The 21,429-nt window shown below is 35.6% G+C and overlaps 2 protein-coding genes across 2 annotated transcripts; one reads left to right on the forward strand and one right to left on the reverse strand.

Moving 5' to 3' along the window:
- Positions 1-684: 684 nt before the first annotated feature.
- Positions 685-5,795, reverse strand: LOC136042491 (zinc finger protein 233-like). Its single transcript, XM_065727455.1, has 3 exons — positions 5,606-5,795; positions 5,249-5,518; positions 685-2,954 (listed from the first exon to the last, which is right to left on the reverse strand). Exons 1-3 carry the CDS (start codon positions 5,793-5,795, stop codon positions 2,242-2,244), a joined length of 1,173 nt encoding a protein of 390 aa, XP_065583527.1. The 3' UTR covers positions 685-2,241.
- Positions 5,796-6,468: 673 nt separating this feature from the next.
- On the forward strand, positions 6,469-20,590 carry LOC136042492 (uncharacterized). Its single transcript, XM_065727457.1, has 5 exons — positions 6,469-6,643; positions 7,134-7,259; positions 9,119-9,325; positions 19,276-19,724; positions 20,328-20,590. The coding sequence occupies exons 1-5, from the start codon at positions 6,469-6,471 to the stop codon at positions 20,493-20,495; spliced, it is 1,125 nt and encodes a 374-aa protein (XP_065583529.1). The 3' UTR covers positions 20,496-20,590.
- Positions 20,591-21,429: the final 839 nt, after the last annotated feature.

Here is a 21,429-nt window from a genome sequence, read left to right on the forward strand (position 1 = left end):
TGTTCCCCAATTCTGTAACAAAATAATCAACAACTTTAAAGATGAATGTACTGCGAACAGCTTCTAAATCAACGAAGGAAATACTAAAATCCTTCGCTTTAATCCCCTGAAGAGAGACTTTGTGTACCCTCTTCCTCTTTATCCTAGTGAATCTTTGACAGTAGTGCTTGGTGTCAAGTTTAGCATCGACTGCTCTTTCAGCCTGCATGTCGATACAATTATCAAAAAGGCAAATAGTGTGATGCGGACACTTATACTAATGCGTCGATTTGGTTTCTCAGTGGCACAACTAAGGATAGCCTATCTCACTTACATCCGACAAATTTTAGATTATGCATGTCCCGTATATTCCCTAGGAAAATGTAGGGTAAAATTGCTGTTTTAGAGTTGCCCTGTATCTAAAAGATCAGTTGGGATTTTTTTGTCTGTCTTTTATTAATGAGAATTGTTACTGATATTGGTTTGGCTTGGGTTAATAAGATAATATCCCTCCTCTATTTTGAAAAGCAATAGGTAGAAATTTCCTTAACGTAAATAAATTCAAGATCTTTTTAAAATATTATTTAGTTTTGGGTGCATAAATTTGATCATTATTCATTTTATTCGTTAATAACAAATGGATTTTGATTTGCTCAGGGTCGACGTCAGGGGCTAATTTGGGCCCGATCCCCTGACACTTTAAAATTCTTTGAATTTCTTGACATTTATGGCCAAGAGAGAGGCCCATTGACTACATTTCAAGGTTTATCATGGTGAGATTCTTTTCAGTGCTTTAGTTTATGTGCAATGTTTAATGACACTCCTTACTTTCAGTTAAAACAAAAACTTGTTTTTTTATTTAATTTTCAAGGGATGATCATGAAATTGTTTAATAAACCAAACATACAAGAAAACCATAGAAAAGCAAAACCTAATTTAATTTTAAGTATTTCTAATTACTTGCAAAAGTAAAGGCCCTGAATGAAAAGGATCCAGCTCATATTATTGTAATAAGCCTAAACTCCTGCACATACTCTTTGATGCCACATCAAATTACTCAAATAAGAAACACCTTCCTTATAAACTTCACATTTAGAAGTTTTATCATCTGTATGTAGTCATTTGTACGCGTTCTAACAGTATAGTGAAGAAAAACATTTTTTACATACATTACATCTAGAAGGTTAATCACCTTTACACAGTCTTTGTTTTGTGTTTAAAATATTCCCTAGAGAAAAGTTTTGTCACCTATAACACATTTAAGTGGTTTCTCACCCATATACACTCTTGATTGCATTTTTAAATTGTGTCCTAGAGGAAAGGTTTTGTCATATGCATCACATTTACACAGCTTTTCAAGTGTAGGTACTCTTTAGTGCATTGTCAAAAAATTCGCAAAAGAAAAGGTTTTTTCAAATACATCCCATTTAGAAGGTTTATCACCCGTATGCCGTGTCTTATACCTGTTCAAAGACTCCCGTTGACACACACATCACATTTGAATGGTTTGTCTTTCGTATGCACTCTGTGGTGCTTGTTCAAATATACTGCTCGAGAAGAGGTCTTGTGGCATATACTACATTTGAATGGCTTCTCATCCGTATGCACTCTTTCATGCGCTTTCAAATATGCTGCTTGAGAAAAGGTCTTCTCACATACATCACATTGGATAGGTTTCTCACCTGTGTGCACTCGTTGGTGCCGTTTCAGATCGTGAGCTCTAGAAAAAGCTTTTTTGCACACACCACATTTAAACTGTTTTTCACCCGTATGCTCTCTGCTGTCTGTTCAAATTTGTAGCTTGAGAAAAGGTTTTGTCACATATATCACATCTAAACGGTTTCTCACCAGTATGCACTCTTTGATGTGCATTCAAATATGCTGCTTGAGAAAACGTCTTGTCACATACATCACATTTGACAGGTTTCTCAACTGTGTGCACTCGTTGGTGCCGTTTCAGATCGTGAGCTCTAGAAAAAGCCTTTTTGCATACACCACATTTAAACGTTTTTTCACCCGTATGCTCTCTGCTGTCTGTTCAAATTTGTAGCTTGAGAAAAAGTTTTGTCGCATATATCACATCTAAACGGTTTCTCACCAGTATGCACTCTTTGATGTGCATTCAAATATGCTGCTTGAGAAAACGTCTTGTCACATACATCACATTTGACAGGTTTCTCACCTGTGTGCACTCGTTGGTGCCGTTTCAGATCGTGAGCTCTAGAAAAATCCTTTGTGCATACACCACATTTAAACTGTTTTTCACCCGTATGCTCTCTGCTGTCTGTTCAAATTTGTAGCTTGAGAAAAGGTTTTGTCGCATATATCACATCTAAACGGTTTCTCACCAGTATGCACTCTTTGATGTGCATTCAAATATGCTGCTTGAGAAAACGTCTTGTCACATACATCACATTTGACAGGTTTCTCACCTGTGTGCACTCGTTGGTGCCGTTTCAGATCGTGAGCTCTAGAAAAATCCTTTTTGCATACACCACATTTAAACTGTTTTTCACCCGTATGCTCTCTTTGATGTCTGTTCAAATTTGTAGCTTGAGAAAAGGTTTTGTCGCATATATCACATCTAAACGGTTTCTCACCAGTATGCACTCTTTGATGTGCATTCAAATATGCTGCTTGAGAAAACATCTTGTCACATACATCACATTTGACAGGTTTTTCAACTGTGTGCACTCGTTGGTGCCGTTTCAGATCGTGAGCTCTAGAAAAAGCCTTTTCACATAGATCACATTTAAATGGCTTTTTCCCTTTATCTGTTCTTTGATGTCTTTCCAATTTTCTATGCTTTTTACTGTAAAGGCGACTTTTCAAACATGTTCTCTGACTTTTTAAGCTTTTTGCTTCAAATTCCAAAGCAGTTGAATTAGAGAAACCACTGGCAGATGAATTCTTTGATGCAACTAGTGACGCATTTTCCCGTAAGTTTAGTCCAGAGACGCGTGATGATAAGTGACCTAAAAAATTAAAAAGTCTACCAAGTTAAAAAAAAAAAAATATGAATGAGGAAGAAAGAAAAGAATACAAATTATTTGTTGAAGTCGATAACATTTGAGGGTAACTGCATAGCTGAATAGTACGCCAGCCTAGGTATATGCGTAAATTTAGAGACCACATAAAATTGATATTTTACCTATTTTTCTGTTTTACGAGTTTTGCCAGTATTTTACCTCTTTTACGGCACTTCGTAGTTATCATCGTGCAAAAGTCGCCAAAGGCTGGGAGAAACAGGTTTGGAAGATAGGTCTGTAGCAATGTAACCCAGTCTAAAGCCTAGAACACACGTTGCTTTTTTTTGGAACCAATTGGGTAAATCGTTGTCACTTCGCAAGAAACGTCGTCAATTTGAGCTTGAAATATTGCAAAATTTGGAAAAACAGCGCCAAATTTCATCATAAAAAAAGACAATCTCAATCATTTCCTTCTCTTCAGCATGAAAACCAAAAAGCCTGAATAATAACAACAATAGGTAAACTTTTAATAATAAAAGAATGAAAGTTTAAATAAAATTTTTTGATGAAATAAATATTGAAAATATTATGAATTTTAATTATAAAAGAATTTAACAATAATTATAAAAAAACCAAATAAAAAGTTAGGAGGAACCACTCAACTATTGATAAGCGGCAGTTGACAAATGGTATCCACGTCCATGATTTTTAGTTTTGAAAATCTCACGTAGTGTATTTTTTGTACTATTGTTAGCCCACTGAGCTGCTGAAAGGAGTGCCCCCCAAAAAAACAACATGTGTTCTAGGCTAAAAGCCCAAGAGAAAATTGGGATTTTTACCTAGCATTTTTTTTTGCCGTTGCTACTCTAGCACAGAAAAACTAGGCGGTAAACATTCTACCGTTGTAACGTCAGTCGAGCATTATAGATCATAAGCCTTTTTGTGTTTCCAATGAAAACAATTTAAGAAAAGACCATTTGCCCCCCCCCCCAGATGCATTAGAAAATACATTATGTGTCTCTCCTCTATATTCGTAAGAATGAATTACACGATTAAAGACTATATTATCCTTAACCGCACACACAATTTACATTTCAGGTAATAATCTAGCACTTAAAAATTATAACCATTTCAACTTTAATACACTCTATCGATCTGATATGATTTGTTAAGTCAGACGGCCTCTTATCCCCGAGACATACTTGGTGTTTTTTTACCGAGCGTTCCTCAGAAGTGTATAGGATAGTGTATTACCATGGACACATTGGGGTAGAAACGAAAAATGTTTCTTCGTTAATTGCTTCTTGTCGAAACAGTTAACGAAAGGCGTCTTTCAAACGTAGACTTTCGAGTAGAGACTTTAAACTGGAGCAACAATTAGCGAAAGATGTGAACGATGCTATAGAACGTCGATCGCAAGGTAAGTAAACGTTTATAAAGGCGGTACTGTCACATTTAATCGCTAAGATGTTATCATCACAATGAATCACAGAGGGCTTTGATGGGGAACGGAAAAAAATTGCTAGGCCACCGGAAGGGCGGCCTCTAGTTTTCTTGGCCTCTTGCGAAAAAAATGGTGGACAGAAGATCACTTCAAGCTAGAAACGTTTGATTTGGTCAAAAGATGTTCTTGCAAGAACACTATGTCATGGACTAATAATTCATTAATTAACAAGTCTTTGTCTTTTGTGCCGTTAATATTAAGAGAAGCAAAACTTAAAATAGTGGCTTGGTTCATTTTGGAGCAGAGTTCAAAGCGCGTTTTATCACTGGGCAATTCATACTATAGGAAACATGAGCTTCGCCGCAGTTGGCACATTTCGGAGCCTCTAAGCAAGGATTGTCTTTAGTATTGGAATGGCATCCAGAACATTTAGAGCACTTCATCTCATTCGGGGCAAATGGGCAGTGAGCTAACGAATGATGGATACTTTGGCATCTAAGACACCGTCTGGGCAATTCTTTGTATTCCGATATTTTAAAAGACTCATAACCCAAGCGCAGACCTGTAGCGATGGCAGATTTTAGGGCAGCGGAATCAAGGAACTCTAAACGGAATGTATGAGAAGAGCCGATCTGGCTGGCCTCAACAAGACCAGGAATAACGGAGATGAATATACTACTAGAAACACTAGCGGGAAGTCCCCTAATTACTCCAAGAGGTTTGCGATCAATCACTTTAGCAAGAATATCTGGATAGCTCGCAACAGCAGATGCGGCAAGAGAATTGGCGGAAACTTTATCCCGCGTAACAACAACCCATCTATTCCTTACCGGATCGGACTTTACCGACACAATACCGTCATGTCCGGCGAAAGAATCAAGCTTTTCCTTGCGAGAAACGGGGTCTCTTAGTTCTGGAGGCGGATATTTAACAACAACGGCGTACGAGGGTTTGTGATTGGTACCCTTACTATCTGAGAGCAAAGAACTATTAATAGACGTTGTTGGACTATTGAGGTGAGCAAGCGATTTTAACTGATCAAGGCACTGGTTGACTTTGACGGTAAGGATAGAATAAGCTGACGCCAGAACGCTAGGGACTTCAGAGGGGGATTTGATCACGAACTCTGGAATATCAATATTTTTTGCAGAGCAGCGAGAAAGAGTAGCGATAATGTCCGACAATGAACTATTCTTAGCACTGGGTCCCGAACGACGAGGTATAGGCTCATCTGGGAAGCAATTGCTATATAAAGGTTTCTTAGCTCCAATAACATCTTCATACGGGAAAAAATCACTAGCGTATTTCATAATAGACGGATGGTCCAACCCCTCATCGAGATTTTGCTGAGCAAAATTCAAGACTGGGCAATAATAAAGCGTACTGGTATTCAAATTGTCCATGATAAGCAAATTTCACTCACGACTCGGCATCATTCCAAAAACAATTAAGTGAAAAAGGTATATCCACAGAGAAGTTCTCAATAAGCACAATTATGAAATGATCCACACTGGCTAAATGAATGCAATGAGAATAAATAATAACTTATCTTTGAGTGGGGCAAGTAATCCAGTGATTTGCAAATAATTCGAATATTTCAATGCACGACTCAGATGATAGTGTTACAGTTATGTTTTGTTACAAACAAAGAACACGTGGACACAGCTACTTCCTTTCAAATGAACTTTTATACAGCTTTATACGATGTTTTAGTGTCCCTCTAGCGGTGAAGAAGAAGAAGAAGGAAAGGACACATCATTGCTACTCATGCAAGGAAGTGATTTTCCTTTTTGTTCAATGTTGGGTACTGTAAATTTCCTATATGGGGTTTTCAGCAATGGTGATTCCAATGTTGTATTTTTTGGTTTCGGCCTGAAGCCATTTTTGAGTGGTTTTAGTTATTTTTTAAAATTCCTTTAAATTTGTTTTCAATGTAATATTTTACTATTAAGAGTAATCAAAATAATAGCTATTATATCCAAATCAGCCACAGTTGGAATATTTCAACATAACTAACCAGACAGTTCGCTCTATCAGACATCAGCCCCTGGTAACAGATTTCATATGCAAACGAAGATGGCGCTACTTGGGAAAAGTTATCCATATGATGGAAAATACACTCAAAAGAACGTGATTCGAATGGCAACGAAAAGGCACCCGAAAAAGAGGAAAGCCGAAAAATATACTTCGTCGTGCATGCCAGCGGGACCCGAAGTTTATCAATTTGACAATCCAACCCTAATGGGAAGACGTCTGGGCAGCAGCACATATGAAGGATGATTGACGGCTCTTTCTGGGTGCGCTGGGTGCCCCTGGTGGCACAGAAAGAATTAAGGTCTAAAGTTTAGGTATAATACCAAATATTTATTCATTGTCTTTGCAGAGCCCTGAAGACCAAGTATATTAATCGGATTACAGACTAAATGCTAAATTTTCTGAGTTTCGTAAACTTAATCCTACTAGCATGCACGTACGTTGAGGCAGGAAGTTGCTACAGCATGGTTGAAACTCTAATCAATACTTTCTTAACGAGAGTTATGACTAGTTGGTCATGACTCTCGTTAAGTTCAACTTACCTCTCGTTAACGACTCAAGAGAGTCATAACTACTGGTCAAAACTCTCGTTAACTTCAACTTACCTCTCGATAAGGACTCTCGAGAGTCATAACTCTCATCACTTATAGCCAGGTGGACATGACTGACGGTTGCAAATATTGATTACGAATTACTTTTTATTGCAGTTACTAATACAACTGATTTATTTCAGACTTATACCATTGATGGAGCCACAATCACATTGCCTGATGAGTGGGCAGACAATGGAATGGTTCAAGTGATTAACAGAGTAAACTTTCCAATCCCAGCTGGTAACATCCCCTAGGTTCTTGCAGCTGATGCTGAGGGTAGATTCACAACTCTTTTGACTGCTGTTGAAGTTCAGGCCGAGGAGAGATATTAGCTTGTAAGTTTCTTCCCTTCTTTATTAAGAAAGCTAAATTGTTTTTCTTGGAAACATCAGCTTGAGATTTCACTACCTTAAAAGTAACCAAAACTCCTTTTTCTATCAACAAACCATAAATTGTTAATTATTACTTGTGTTTTATCATAAATAAAGCTATGTAACTAGGGAAGTTTAAACTCTCCTGCAAATCCTTCTTTGCTGAGAATACAATCAAGGTGTATTCCTATTGTTCGAAAAATATTAGGAGAACTACAGACTTATGTCTAGTCAATTTCCTTGAACCAATACTACTATGCAAATATCTGTTTCTTATGCTTTAGAATATAGAAAATATTACTAAGCCTTCGGCACCAAAGCTCTATAAAGCACCGCCTCAATGATGGTTGTTTCCCAGATTAAAACTTGCTACTATGTTAAAGGGACTGGATTCTGAAGAAACATAACTACACTAGTTCTTGTCTTACTCTAAGATCAATTGAACGTTCAATTACTGCAGATACACTAAATGCAACTATTCAGGAGCCACATTTCTTCAAAATACACATCGGTTGGATCAAGCCCACGCTACTATACAGAAGAGTTTGAATAACATCTGTTACTGATGTCGGACAACCTTTTAAAGAAAAAATCATACTAGGAAAATTTTTGGTCATACAAGGCTGGTTAGAATTCGGTAACCAACACTGAAGAAACTAGGTAGGTCAGAATTCGGTGACCAACATTGAAAAATTTTAAATTTCTTTTAAGGCTACTTCGAGAGCCCAAAAGGAACAAAAGGGAATCATATCTTACCTCCATTGAAACCAAATGGCCTGTTATAATTTATTTGGTAGAATCATTGACCTTTTCTGTCCCCAATGAAATCATATCAGGTTACAATCCTAAAATGTAGTAGCAAATAGATGATAAATCTTATTTCCTATTAGGTTAGATTAAGTTCAGACAGTCCTTTCTGGCATATTTAACCTCTCTGTATCTCTCATATTTTGTTGCCCCTCTGTATCCCCCCACCAGAATAGGGAGGGGGATGAAGACACATTTTTCTGATGGGCTGATGAAGATTTTTCTGATAAAGATAGTTTGGTAAAATCTCTCCCTTACTTTCTTTTGAAAACATAATTAAAATTCTGTCCAAAATTAATAAGCCTATTTAGCGTTCACAAATACCACCAACATTAAAAAAAAATAAAAATAAAATCAAAATATTGGATATCAACATTTGGAAAGCGATTTTTGCATAATTGTTTCTTGGAAGTCGACAAGAGATACAAATTCCCAGCCTTGGGTTCTAAAAAGCATAAATTCCATATATTTATACTCATACATTTGCTTCGCAAAATGTCTCTCTGAAATGGTAGTTATATTCAATGGATTTCTGGAAAAATTATACTGTCCTTAAAAAATAATTATCCATGCTTTCGAAATTGAATCCCTCCTCCTTCCTCCCACTGAATAAATACTGAACGCTAATATTTATAATTTGTTAGTATTTTTATCGATCAGAAATCGGAGTACCAAGGACCATGTAATACTAAGCATACGAACAAAAAGTAAAATATTATTTTTAAAGTGTCAAAAATATTTGGCCCTTCGAGTCATTTTATACTTCTGAATGCAATAAATAGATGTTACTGCAATCAGAGATACAATATAGTATCAACTAAACAATGTTATCCCATCATCTTATTTAAAGGTGTTCTTTTAAGTCCATCTATTTGTATCTTTTCAATTTAGGATATCTTAAAGGTAATCTTTATATTTCAGGTGGTCCATTCACCCTTTTTGCACCAACTAATGCCACCTTCGATACCCTCCCTGAAGGTGGTCTTGATGGTCTGCTTGCTGATCCAGAAGCCCTTGGTCAGGTCCTTTTTGGTCATGTTGCTCCTTCAACTGTCTTTGCCGCTGGTATAGTAAGTGGCACGCTCCAAAGCGCAGCTGGTGATAATTTGGTCATTGTTGGAAATCCAGGTTAGTATTTTTTTTTTCTTTGCTGGTTTCTTAACTAAAATTGGGCTTCTTTTCAAACAAGAAAATATAAGCTTATAAATTTTTTTCATATAAAACATGAAAATTCTAGTATGAAAATGTGGGAGCTAAATTTAAGATTATGAAAATTTGAGATACTTGAGTCCATTTTTTCTTTTTCTATTATTATTCTTGAGATTGCCTAGAATTGTAGTCTGCTTTGTCGGCTCTAAGTCGATCTCCTAACCGAAGCATGGGAGTTGGAGTGACGAGTAAGGAATAATAGAGTAAGAGGCTTTCAAAGGAGTGGGGGTAGAAAGAAGAAGTAAAGGAAATATGTTTTACTATTGACAAAAGCTGTGTTTATATCAAACATGGAAAAATTCGTTACCTTTTTTGGTATCTTCTGATTTATATATATATATATATATATATATATATATATATATATATATATATATATATATATATATATATAATATATATATATATATATATATATATATATATATATATATATATATATATATATAAATAAGTTGTCTGTGTGTGTGTTTGTCGAGTGACGTCATGTTTGTGTGTCGACTGACGTCATGTTTGTCGACTGACGTCATTATAAGGATTGAGCTGTATGCGTCATGAAGTTGTTTGTCGACTGACGTCATGTTTGTCAACTGATAAAATTACATACCGGGACACCGGGACACAAATGACGACCGGGACACAAGGAATATAAATGACGACCGGGAACCTCAAAGAGAAATTACAGACTTGGACACCCGGACACAAATCACGACCGGGACACAGGGAATATAAATGACGACCGGGACACAGGGACACACCTACAACGGGGACGCCGGGGGCACAGGCGGGATATATAAATGACGACCGGGACACAGGGATTGTTCGAATAGAAATTACAGACCGGGACACCGGGACACAAATGACGACCGGGACACAGGGACACATCATTAGAATAATGAGGTATAGATCTGAATACGGATTATTTTTCCCATGGACAATTATATGTTGCATGTTCAAGAGCCAGTAAACCTGACAATCTATTAATATGCAACATATATATATATAAATATATATATATATATATATATATATATATATATATATATATATATATATATATCTATTCACAGGTGGGACACAGGGACACAACTACAATGGCGCGTAACTCATATGGCGCGTAACGACTTACGAGCGTTGGGGGGCTTGGGGGGGGGGGGGGTGCGAAGCGCCCCACCAATATATATATATATATATATATATATATATATATATATATATATATATATATATATATATATATATATATATATATATATATATATTGAAAAGAGAAATCACCAATGCTACAGAACAAACACAAAAAAAAAAAAAAAAAAAAAAGGAGACAGAAGGAGAAAAGGAAGACTGTTTTCCTAAATTAGTGATTAATATAGACCAGCACTTGAATGAGGCCTTAACCCTACTCATCCATACAATCACATAGGTCAAACAGCATAGCCACACACAATCAACCATAAAGAATAATCCATGGACAGGCAGTCATGTCGTCAATAAGTATAAGTCGTCATTTACCAAATAATAGAAAAAATAATATAGACAAATAATTCAGAGGCAACACCCAACATAAGGGCTCATCAGGAGAATACACTGGCCTATATAGGGTTTCGCCACTCTAAATTCTCTACCCAGCACAGTGTTGTGGCTACCACAGAATATCCATGGCATCCCCGCGTCAGATATATATATATATATATATATATATATATATATATATATATATATATATATATATATATATATATATATATATATATATATATATATATATATATATTATATTGATTTTTATTGATTTATATTGATGTTGCATATTGATTTTTCTTTTCAGGAAACTTGTATATCGATTTCCGTCATTGTGAAACTGATTTTGTTCATTGAATTTGTTGCATGCTGATTTTTGCTCATGGAAGCTGTTGCCCACTGATTTTTATTCGAAACAATTATTGTGTGTTGTTTTTCTCTTCGTAGAACATGTGATTTTTCACATACTGATTTTTTGTTGTTGGTGAAACTGTTGATTTTTCACTTCGTGAAATTTGTAAATAGATTTTTCTCCTCGTGAAACTGATTTTGTCCATGGAACTTCTTGCATCCTCATTTTTCTCTTAGTAAGTCTTGTATATTGATTTTTTCCTCGTGAAATTGATTTTGATCAAGGGACTTGTTGCGTGCTGATTTTTGTTTTTGGAATTTGTTGCGTGCAAATTTTGTTCATAAAACATGTTTCATGTTGATTTATTCTCTTCGTGAAACTTGTAGATTGGTTTTTCTCATCGTGAAACTGATTTTGTTCAAGGAACTTGCTGGGCGCTGATTTTCATTTTTGGAAATTCTTGTGTGCTGTTTTTTGTTAATGGAACTTATTACATGTTGACTTTTCTCTTCGTAAAAGTTTTACATTGATTTTTCTCCTCGTGAAACTAACTTTGATCAAGGGACTTATTGGGTACTGATTTTGGTTCATTGTTGCATACAAATTTTTGTTGATGAAACTTGTTCCATGTTGATTTTTTCTCTTCTTGAAACTTGTGCATTGGTTTTCTCGTCGTGAAACTGATTTTGTTCAAGAAACTTGCTGGGTACTGATTTTCGCTCATGGAACTTGTCGCGTGCTAATTTTTGCTCGTGGAACTTGTTCTTGGAACTTGAAAAAAAGTTTTAAAGAACTTGATGCGCGCTGATTTTTGTTCCTGCAACTTGTTTAGTGTTGATTTTTTTTCGTGAAACTTATTGCAAGTTGATTATTCTCTTCGTGAAACTTTTACGTTGATTTATCTCCTCATGAAACTGATATGTTCAACGAACTAGCTGTGAGCTGATTTTTGTTCATGGTACTTTTTGCGTGCTCATTTTTGCTCGTGGATCTTGATGCCTGTTAATTTTTCTTTTTGTGAAACTTTTACATTGATTTTTCTCCTCGTGAAACTGATTTTGTTCATGGAACATTTTACGTGCTGATTTATATTCGTGGAATTTGTTGCGTGCTGATTTTTGTTCCTGAAACTTGTTTCATTTTGATTTTTTCTCTTCTTGAAACTTGTACATTTATTTTTCTCATCGTGAAATTGGTTTTCTTTATTGAACTTGTTACGTGCAGATTGTTGTTCTTGAAACTTTTTGCATGCTGATTTTTCTCTTCAGGAAACTTGTATATCGACTTTTGTCATTGTGAAACTGATTTTATTCATTGAACTTGTTGCATGCTTGTTTTTGCTCATGGAAGTTGTTGCCTACTAATTTTTACATCTGAAATTACATGTGAAACTTGTTGTATGTTGTTTTTTCTCTTCATAGAACATGTACATTGACTTTTTTTTCACCTTACAAAACTGATTTTGTTAATGGAACTGATTACGTGCTGATTTTTGTTCGTTGAACTTGTTGCACGCTAATATTTTTTCGTCAAACTTGTTAAATGTTTATTTTTCTCTTCGGGAAACTTGTAGATTAGTTTTTCTCCTCGTGAAACTAATTCTGTTCATGGGACTTGTTGCGTGCTGATTTTTATTCGTAGAATTTGTAGCGAGCAAATTTTTGTTCATGAAAATTGATGCATGTTGATTTATTCTCTTTGTGAAACTTGTGGATTTGTTTTTCTCATCGTGAAACTGATTTTGTTCAAGGAACTTGCTGGGTGCTGATTTTCATTCTTGGAAATTCTCGCAAGCTGATTTTTGTTCGCAGAACTTATTTAATGTTGAATTTTCTCTCCGTAAAGCTTTTACATTGATTTTTCTCCTCGCAAAACTGACTTTGATCAAGAGACTTGTTGGATACTGATTTTTATTCGTGGAAAATTTTTGCATGCAAGTTTTTCTTCATGAACCTTGTTGCATGTTGATTTTTTCTTTTCTTGAAACTACTACATTTGTTTTTCTCATCGTGAAACTTTTTTTGTTTAAGGAACTTCCTGGGTACTGATTTTCGCTCATGGAGCTTGTCGCGTGCTAATTTTTGTTCGTAGAACTTGTTGAGTGCTGATTATTGTACACAAAACTTGTTGTATGTTGATTTTTCTTTGGGTGAATATGGAACATTGATTTTTCTCCTCGTGAAACTTATTTTGGTCATGGAACTTGATGTGTGAAAACTACTGATAAGTACTATTTGTTCATGGAACTTGTAGCTTGCTGACTTTGATTCATGAAATTTGTTGCATCTTGATTTACCTCTTAATGGAAATTGTAAACTTGATTTTTCTCCTCGTGAAACTGATATTCTTCATGGAACTTTTTGCATGCTGAATTTTGCTCTTGGAACTTGTTGCGAGCTGGTGTTTGTTCATGAAACATGTTATATGTTGATTTTTCTCTTCGTTAAACTTGTACAACTATTTTTCTCATCGCAAAACTGGTTTTGTTCATGGAACCTGTTACGTGATGATCGTTGTTCCTAAAACTTGTTGCATATTAATTTATCTTTTAGTGAAACTTGTACATTGATCTTTCCTTACTGTGAAACTGGCTTTGTTCATGGAACTTACTGCATACCGATTTTGTTTGTAAAATTTCTTTGCGTCTTGATTTTTCTCTTTGGTTTTTTGTTTGAATTTTTGTTCATGGAACTAGTTGCGTGCTGATTTTTCTTGATTTTTCTATTCAGAAGACTTGCACACTTGATTTTTCTCTTCGTGAAACTGATATTCTTCATGGACCTTGTTGCCTGCTAATTTTTGTGTCGCACAAGAACTGGGTCGCACCTACACCATTGAAAAGAATTTCAAGGAAATGGTACTATCATTGCTGTAGGACAAAATAAAAAAAGAACTTCAAATTTTAAGACAAGGGAGGACCTGTAAGTAACATTTCACTAAGTTTTCGTCATATTTACAACGAGAAGTTGAGATTTTTAGCGAGTCGGTAAGCCTATCACTTTCTTTCGATGTATTTGAGGGTGCAAAAATTCAGTTTCATTTCATTCGTAGAGGGATGCACAAATAAGTGTAGACAGTAAGAGACCAATTATCATTTTCATTGAGGGATAACAAACTTCTCCACATTAGTTTACATTTTATTCGTTTAAAAAAATAGGGAAGACAAAAACAGGACCTATAAGTAACATTCCACTGTTATGTTTTCGTCATCTTTACGATGAGAAGCTTGCATTTTTGGCATGTTGGTAAGCCTATTATGAACATACCCCCGGGGTATGAACGAATGATGATAAGAATTAGATGAGATGAATGAAATTATTTAACAATACCTCTGATAATCTCCAGCGGTATAGGTTCCTAACGGGGATTGGTCTCCCACTTGGCCGGTCAATATTTAAAGCATTTTTTGCAATTTCATACGCCTCATGGTTACCAATTATACATGAATGGCGTGGAACATACTGAAGGTAAGTTCTTAAGCCTCTTGAAGCAAGATTATCAATAATGCTAAGAAAATGAAAAGTCTCCGTATCCATCTTATACTATAATATTTTGTAAATTAACAATCAAAGGTTGATTATTCATAAGGTGGTCTAATGCCATGATTATGGCATTTAATTTTGCAGACATTATAGACACACTATCATACATTCTCTCACTCATTGTAATATTAAGGAGAAAAGCTCCACTCGCCACCTTGTTCATTTCGGACCCATCAGCAAAAATTTGGAAATAGTTTTATATGGAATTGTATTAAGTTCAGCAATTTTTTTCTGGATGAAAGCAATGGGGGGGGGGAATGTATGTCCAATAGACTTTGCTGGCACTGTGAATTTCTTCTGGGTATTGGCATATTCATTTGCAATGCCTCTATACATGGATCGATTTCTTAACCAGTTACGCAGGGTGGGTGAGATATTAGCTTCAATTTCGTCGGATAATTTATCAAGAGAAATCTTGGTCTTTCATTCATTTGATAATATACTCTCAATTAACAGAAACTTAGTACTTGTGGGTTTCCTAAGACTATATATGAGACAATTAAATAATTTTGTCTTCTTTCAATTTTTTGCATCAGGGTCTTTGCACAAGCACCATAAACAATGAGCCCATAATCGGTATGGGGTCGTATATATGATTTGTAAAATGGAATAAAGTTTTCCTATTACAACCCCAGGTATGGGTAGTAGTCTTTTTATTATTCTTATTTTTCTATAGCATTTTTTTATTGTGTTTGTCATGGGAAGGTGGAAATTAAGTTTTTGGTCAAGAATGAGACATAGGTAATTAATTTGATTTAATTTTGTAATAACTATTCCATTTATTCCGTATATATGATTTGTAAAAATGGAGTAAAGTTTTCCTATTACAACCCCAGGTTATGGGTAGTAGCCTTTTCATTATTTTTATTTTTCTATAGCATTTTTTATTGTGTTTGTCATGTGAAGGTGGAAATTAAGTTTTTGGTGTAGTATGAGACATAGGTAATTAATTTGATTTAATTTTGTAACAACTATTCCATATAGAGTTTGTCTTGCGCTAACATTATTTCGCTTATGGTGGAATTATTTTCGACTAGGTGGGTAGAATGGGTAAACTAGATTTTTGAGAAAATTTTTCAAATAGGAAAAGGGACTTTTGCAACTCTGAATGTAGAATCTGATAGGTGATGCCTGTTGCGCATAATACCAGATCATCAGCATGTTGTAAATTGGTGTGTGGGATGCTTATGTCCAAGAGAAAAGAAGAAGATGAGGCAGCTCAAGACTGCACCATGTGTAAGACCTATGGCTATTGTAGTTTTGGGTGAGGAAACAGAACCTACGCAAGTAATGAACCCTCGGTTTTCTATGAAAGATTTTACGAAGGGTACTAACTTTGGGGATAATCCAAAACTTGCGAGTTTAGCTAAAAGGATCTGATGGTTTACATTGTCAGATGCCTCTTCAAAGTCTAGGAATTGTATTTGTTAACAATATAAAAGAATCTGTTGATGAGTGGCGTTTCCTGAAACCAGTTTGATTATAAAGTATCGTACTCTTCTTCTTGACGAACCAAAGGAGTCGATGGTAAATCATTTTCTCCTTTACTTTTCCCAACAAAGGAGTAATCATTATTGGCCTGTAAGACTCAAGGTCGGAGGAGGGATGAACATTTCCAAACATTGGCGAATATGGATGTAGTCCATGCATGATTATAGCAATTTAGGAGTTTCTGTTTATAAGAAGGGATAATATTCTTTATCCATGTCGGGCAAATGTTATAGTACCCACTAGTAACCGTAGCCCTAACATGTTGTATTGCATTATTCAGTTCATGAATTGAGAAGGACATATAATTGCCGCCATTCGCTGCACTTTATCAAGCTTTGAAAATGGTTACGACTATGCGGCCCAAGGGTAGAGGCGTTTACCCCCCACCCCACCCCCGGTCCAAAAAACCCTCCCCCGCCCTGAAAAATACCCCTCTGCGGCCGGTTGGTCCCCAATCACTTTCGATATATAGACAAAAGGACTAGAACTCTCAATTTCTGGAGTAATGAGCATCCTCTGATTTTCTGCGACCATGAAGTGGAGGTGCGGATGAGGAAAAGGTAGTCCCCTCTCTGCTCCTATAAGGAATAAATTCTTCTCGTTTTGGAGCTTAATATTACTCTTTCTGTTCATAATAACAGCGTAGACAAGAAATATTCTAAGAAATATAGAGCAATTAAACATCAGTTTCACATTTTGAAGCAATTTTTAAACTTTTTATACTCCCCCCCCCCAATAGATAACCCCTCCCCAAAAAATCTGTGGATACGGCCCTATGGAACATGAATCAATTTCCACCTCTATCCTCTCCTCGTCTTTCCCTTAGAGCCAATTCTGTATTTATTTTAAGGCTCAATGAGAGTTGGGATGTTTTGGCATTGAAATGCTTCCTTTTAGGTATCTCTACCTTACTACATTTGATCTCTCTTTATTTCTGTGAGATATTTCTGGTTTACGCTGTTATTATGAAAGTAAAGGGTAACATTATGCCCCAAAATGAAGAGAATTTATTCTGTATAGGAGGGGCTTACCTTTCCCTAACTCCACCTCCACCTCAGTGCCACAGAAACTTCAGACGGTGCTCATTACATCAGAAATTGAGAGTTGTAGTCCTTTTTTTGTAAGTTGAAAGTGGCTGGAGACCAACCAGGCAAGGGAGAGGGTATTTTCCGAAGGTTTAAAATCCAGCTCCCAAGGCCAACATCTGGGCATGTGTTCTCAAAAATAAAAAGCACATAAGAAACATGAGTCAGCTAACTATCCAAAATCCCTCCGCCAAACTAATGTTTGTACTATATCATTTGCTGACTTGACAACAGATCCAATGTGTTAATCTAATCCAAGAACCGTAAATAGTGAGGGTGACCAGTGAGAATATTTGCTGAATGAACAAGGAGAAAATATATTATGTTGGTTTTATGATATATTTCTTAATTCATAATCACTTCTGCTTTTGCGTTATATTTTTTTTTTATAGAAAATTTAAGCTTCAGGTTTAAATTTGCTCTTTTATTTACATGAAAAAACTATGTATAAAATTTAATATGTCTAGAAACGATATAGCAAGGTGAAAAAAAAACTATAGTGTTAATTTATTAAAGGTAATGATTTTGATAAGACATATTATATTTCTAAGTTTGTGAGACCCGTATCAATAGTAATCGAAACAGTAAGAGCAGAATTTATATAGCAATATAAGCATCAAAGGATTTAAATTTTATGAACAAGAGCTAAGAGCTCATATGGCACTTGTGACGAGGTCGGAAGAGCCGAGAGCTCATATGGTACGAGGTCGGAAGAGCCAAGAGCCAAGAGCTCATTTGGCACTTGTGAGAAGGTCAGAACCTAAAGTTAGACTCGGTACTAGAGTTATCGAATTTGCTGTACTTTGTTTATCGGCAATTATTATAAAGATAAACTTGAAAATACAATGTTTCTATAGTCTCTTCTTGTTCGGTATTCTACCTGTAAAGAAAATAAATTAGTTACATTTGGCGTTTTTTTTTTCTTCGTGAATTCTATTGTATTCTTCTTGTTTTTATTGTTTCATTGTTGTATTCTTGTCGAATTTTTCTTTTTGATGTTTTATCTTTTTTAGCATATTTTGGAAAAGTGATGAAAATGGGATAATGGTCGCTGTAATATTGTTCTAGGACGCCTGGCTCTTTACGCTAAAGTTTGACTCTTTCTCACAACTCTACTTTTTAAAACAATAAAAAACTAATCATAATTTTAAGTAAGAAACCCCTTAAGTTCAACCTTTTCATGTGTGTTTAGCTAAAGCGACGAAGAAAAGTGATAACTTTGTCTTAGACCGAGTTGCCGTCCCAAAAAAAGAATTGACTAGGGAGTAGAATGCTTGGACTTCAGCTAGGCCTTAACGTTATCTTTTTCTATTTTGGACGATACTAATGATTATCTGGTACAGCTTCTGTTTTCGATGTCTTTAGCTTTGATTGATTTTCCCACTTGCTTAAATTTTATATTGAACGACACTGTTTAGTCTTTGTGAATATCTGGAACCGTTAATGCCGCGCACTGAAAAAAATGTTATAGTTCTGATTTTAACAAATTAATACGAAAATGATCTTGTAAATGTTGCAAATTCCAGAAATCTTTAGTTCTATCTAAATAGCAGTAATGTAATTTTGCTGAGTAATTATCGCGGCATGATTATAATTTCCCCCTCCCCCTCTAAGCCTCAACCAATGCCAATATTCCCTAGATATCAACGTTGTCCAACCAACCCTCCTCCGCCCCAAACGGTATATTTTAAGCTTTAATAAGATTCCTAAAATTGGTTTAAATCTGCGTTTGAACATTTTAATGGTGCCAATAATTCGGGCTTATCAATCAGGAGCTTTTGGTGACCGACGAGGGGTGTATGATCTCAGTTTATCGGTTAGGGGGGAGGGGTCAAGTATATCCGCAATTATCGTATTTGTAACTTCCTATTTTCCCAGTTGCAGAGAGTCTACCAGTACTGCAACTTCCAAATCTACACGATTTACAATACGCGTCCAACGCCGAAAATGCCAACAAACTCATTAGCTTCGTTGGTTTGCTATTAAAGATAGAAAGGTTGCAACCAACAGCCAGCAACCGGCCGACAACAAAACTAACAATAGCCAGTGACGACCTGACAGCAGTGGCACAGATGATGCTTTGGGAAAAACCAGATAAAAAATATGACGTTTCCATCCTTGAAAGATATGCAATAGTGAACGCCAATATCAATATCTTCAGGAATAGTACAAACCTGGTTCCATCACTGATCGTCCCAACAAAATTAATCAGCCTGGGACGCCACCCCGCCCTGCCTCAACGTCAAGTTATAAGAATTCCAAATCCAACCATAGTCCGAGATGAAGGAGTCTTCATCAATGGACAGATGGTATCAATAAATCCCAATGTAAGTATTTAAGTTATTCTTATAAACAAAATATTCGAAATCGGGTACTATCTAATACCTTTCAAACCACCTATGCTATAAGGCTATATAATAATTGGAAAACAGGAAAGCTGGATATAGACAAGCGCTAATCAGAAAATTGCTAATTTCAAGTAGAAAAACATATTATTTTCAAAATACTTTTTTTTTCACAACCATTCCATATGGAAATACCATTCCTAGAAAGACTTGGGTTTTTGTTTTATTGTAGTTCAAAAGAAAATCGTCCAATAAATGTTCGTCTTAGGTTTTAATTATTCATGTGCGGTGAACCAAAATCAAAACGTGCATTAATTCAAAAACATTCAAAAATTAAATAAAAAAAAGTTTTACCAGAAAATCGCTAATTTCAAGTAGAAAGATATATTATTTTCAAAATACTTTTTTTCACAACCATTCCCTATGGAAATACCATTCCTAATAAGACTTGGGCTTTTGCTTAGTTGTAGTTCAGAAGGAAATCGTCCAATAAATATTCGTCTTTGTGATCTCATTGAAAAGTCGACCCAATAGCAACCCATTCACGAGAAAAAAAACACACAAATTAAAAGATTTTTTTTTCAGTTTGCTGACATCCTATTAATGCCCGAAGAGGAACTGGCCATACTCAAAGAAGCCTCATATACTGCAGTGATCAGTAGACTGGTCATTCACGGGATTGACATAGATACAACTTTAGAAGATTTAGAAGCACCACCCCTAAGCGAAGAAGACGTAGAATCGGACCCATAGACTAAAAATGAACCACTGTATATGAATCACAAAAAAATGAAATCATTTCTAAAAAATAACTTGCATAAAAAACTGATCTTTTTATTGTTTGAATAAATTGGAATTTGTTTTATATATGTTGTTCTATATTTATTTAAAAAACCTAGTCTGAGGTTTTTTTTTAACACTTTTTTGAAAAAATATAGAATATAAACCTCACCCCGCTGCCAGCGGGGCTCATGGAGCTTCGCTCTATAGATAATGTTACCTGTAAGCAAGCCCACTTTACGCATTTTTAGTTTCATTGAAGGGGGATTTTAGAAAGGTAAAAAATAAATGCGCTTCTCTAATAATAACAGAGAAACAATATGCGATCATCAGAATCTTGCTATATGCAGTAATATACACTTAAGAATACTTGTGACGAAACTAAACATTCACCCTAAGCTGAAATAAACTAACGAAAAAGGGGGGGGGGGGGGGTAGTGTCAGATAAACCACCCTGATGTTTGGAAAGACCATAAAATAATTTGTTACTTAGGCCATGTAACATACCAAATAGTCGAGCTGTTAGCTGAATGTACGATCAGACCAAACCGGTTTCATAGACACAAGGACAAATGACGGGAGACAGAATGTATTGAACTTGTATGATTTGCGTCAAATATGGGTACATCAGGGGGGTGGGGGTAAGGTTAGGTTATTAACCCATTTCTGAGATATATTCTCCCCCCCCCCCTAATTTGCAAATATATAGCCCAAATTATACTATTGTATAAACTAAAGTATTATATTTACATCATGTTTTGGTGTATTTCATTATGATTAACGTAAATACACTTATTGAGTGTGTTAGGTATAATACATAAGTACCAGTAATTTTCTTTCAAAAGGCCACAGACTAATAGAACCAATTTTCGATGATTTTTAAGTTAATCCCCCCCTCTAAAAAACA

This window comes from Artemia franciscana, unplaced genomic scaffold (genome assembly GCF_032884065.1).
Source record: "Artemia franciscana unplaced genomic scaffold, ASM3288406v1 Scaffold_1368, whole genome shotgun sequence".
Classification (NCBI taxonomy): Eukaryota; Metazoa; Arthropoda; class Branchiopoda; order Anostraca; family Artemiidae; genus Artemia; species Artemia franciscana.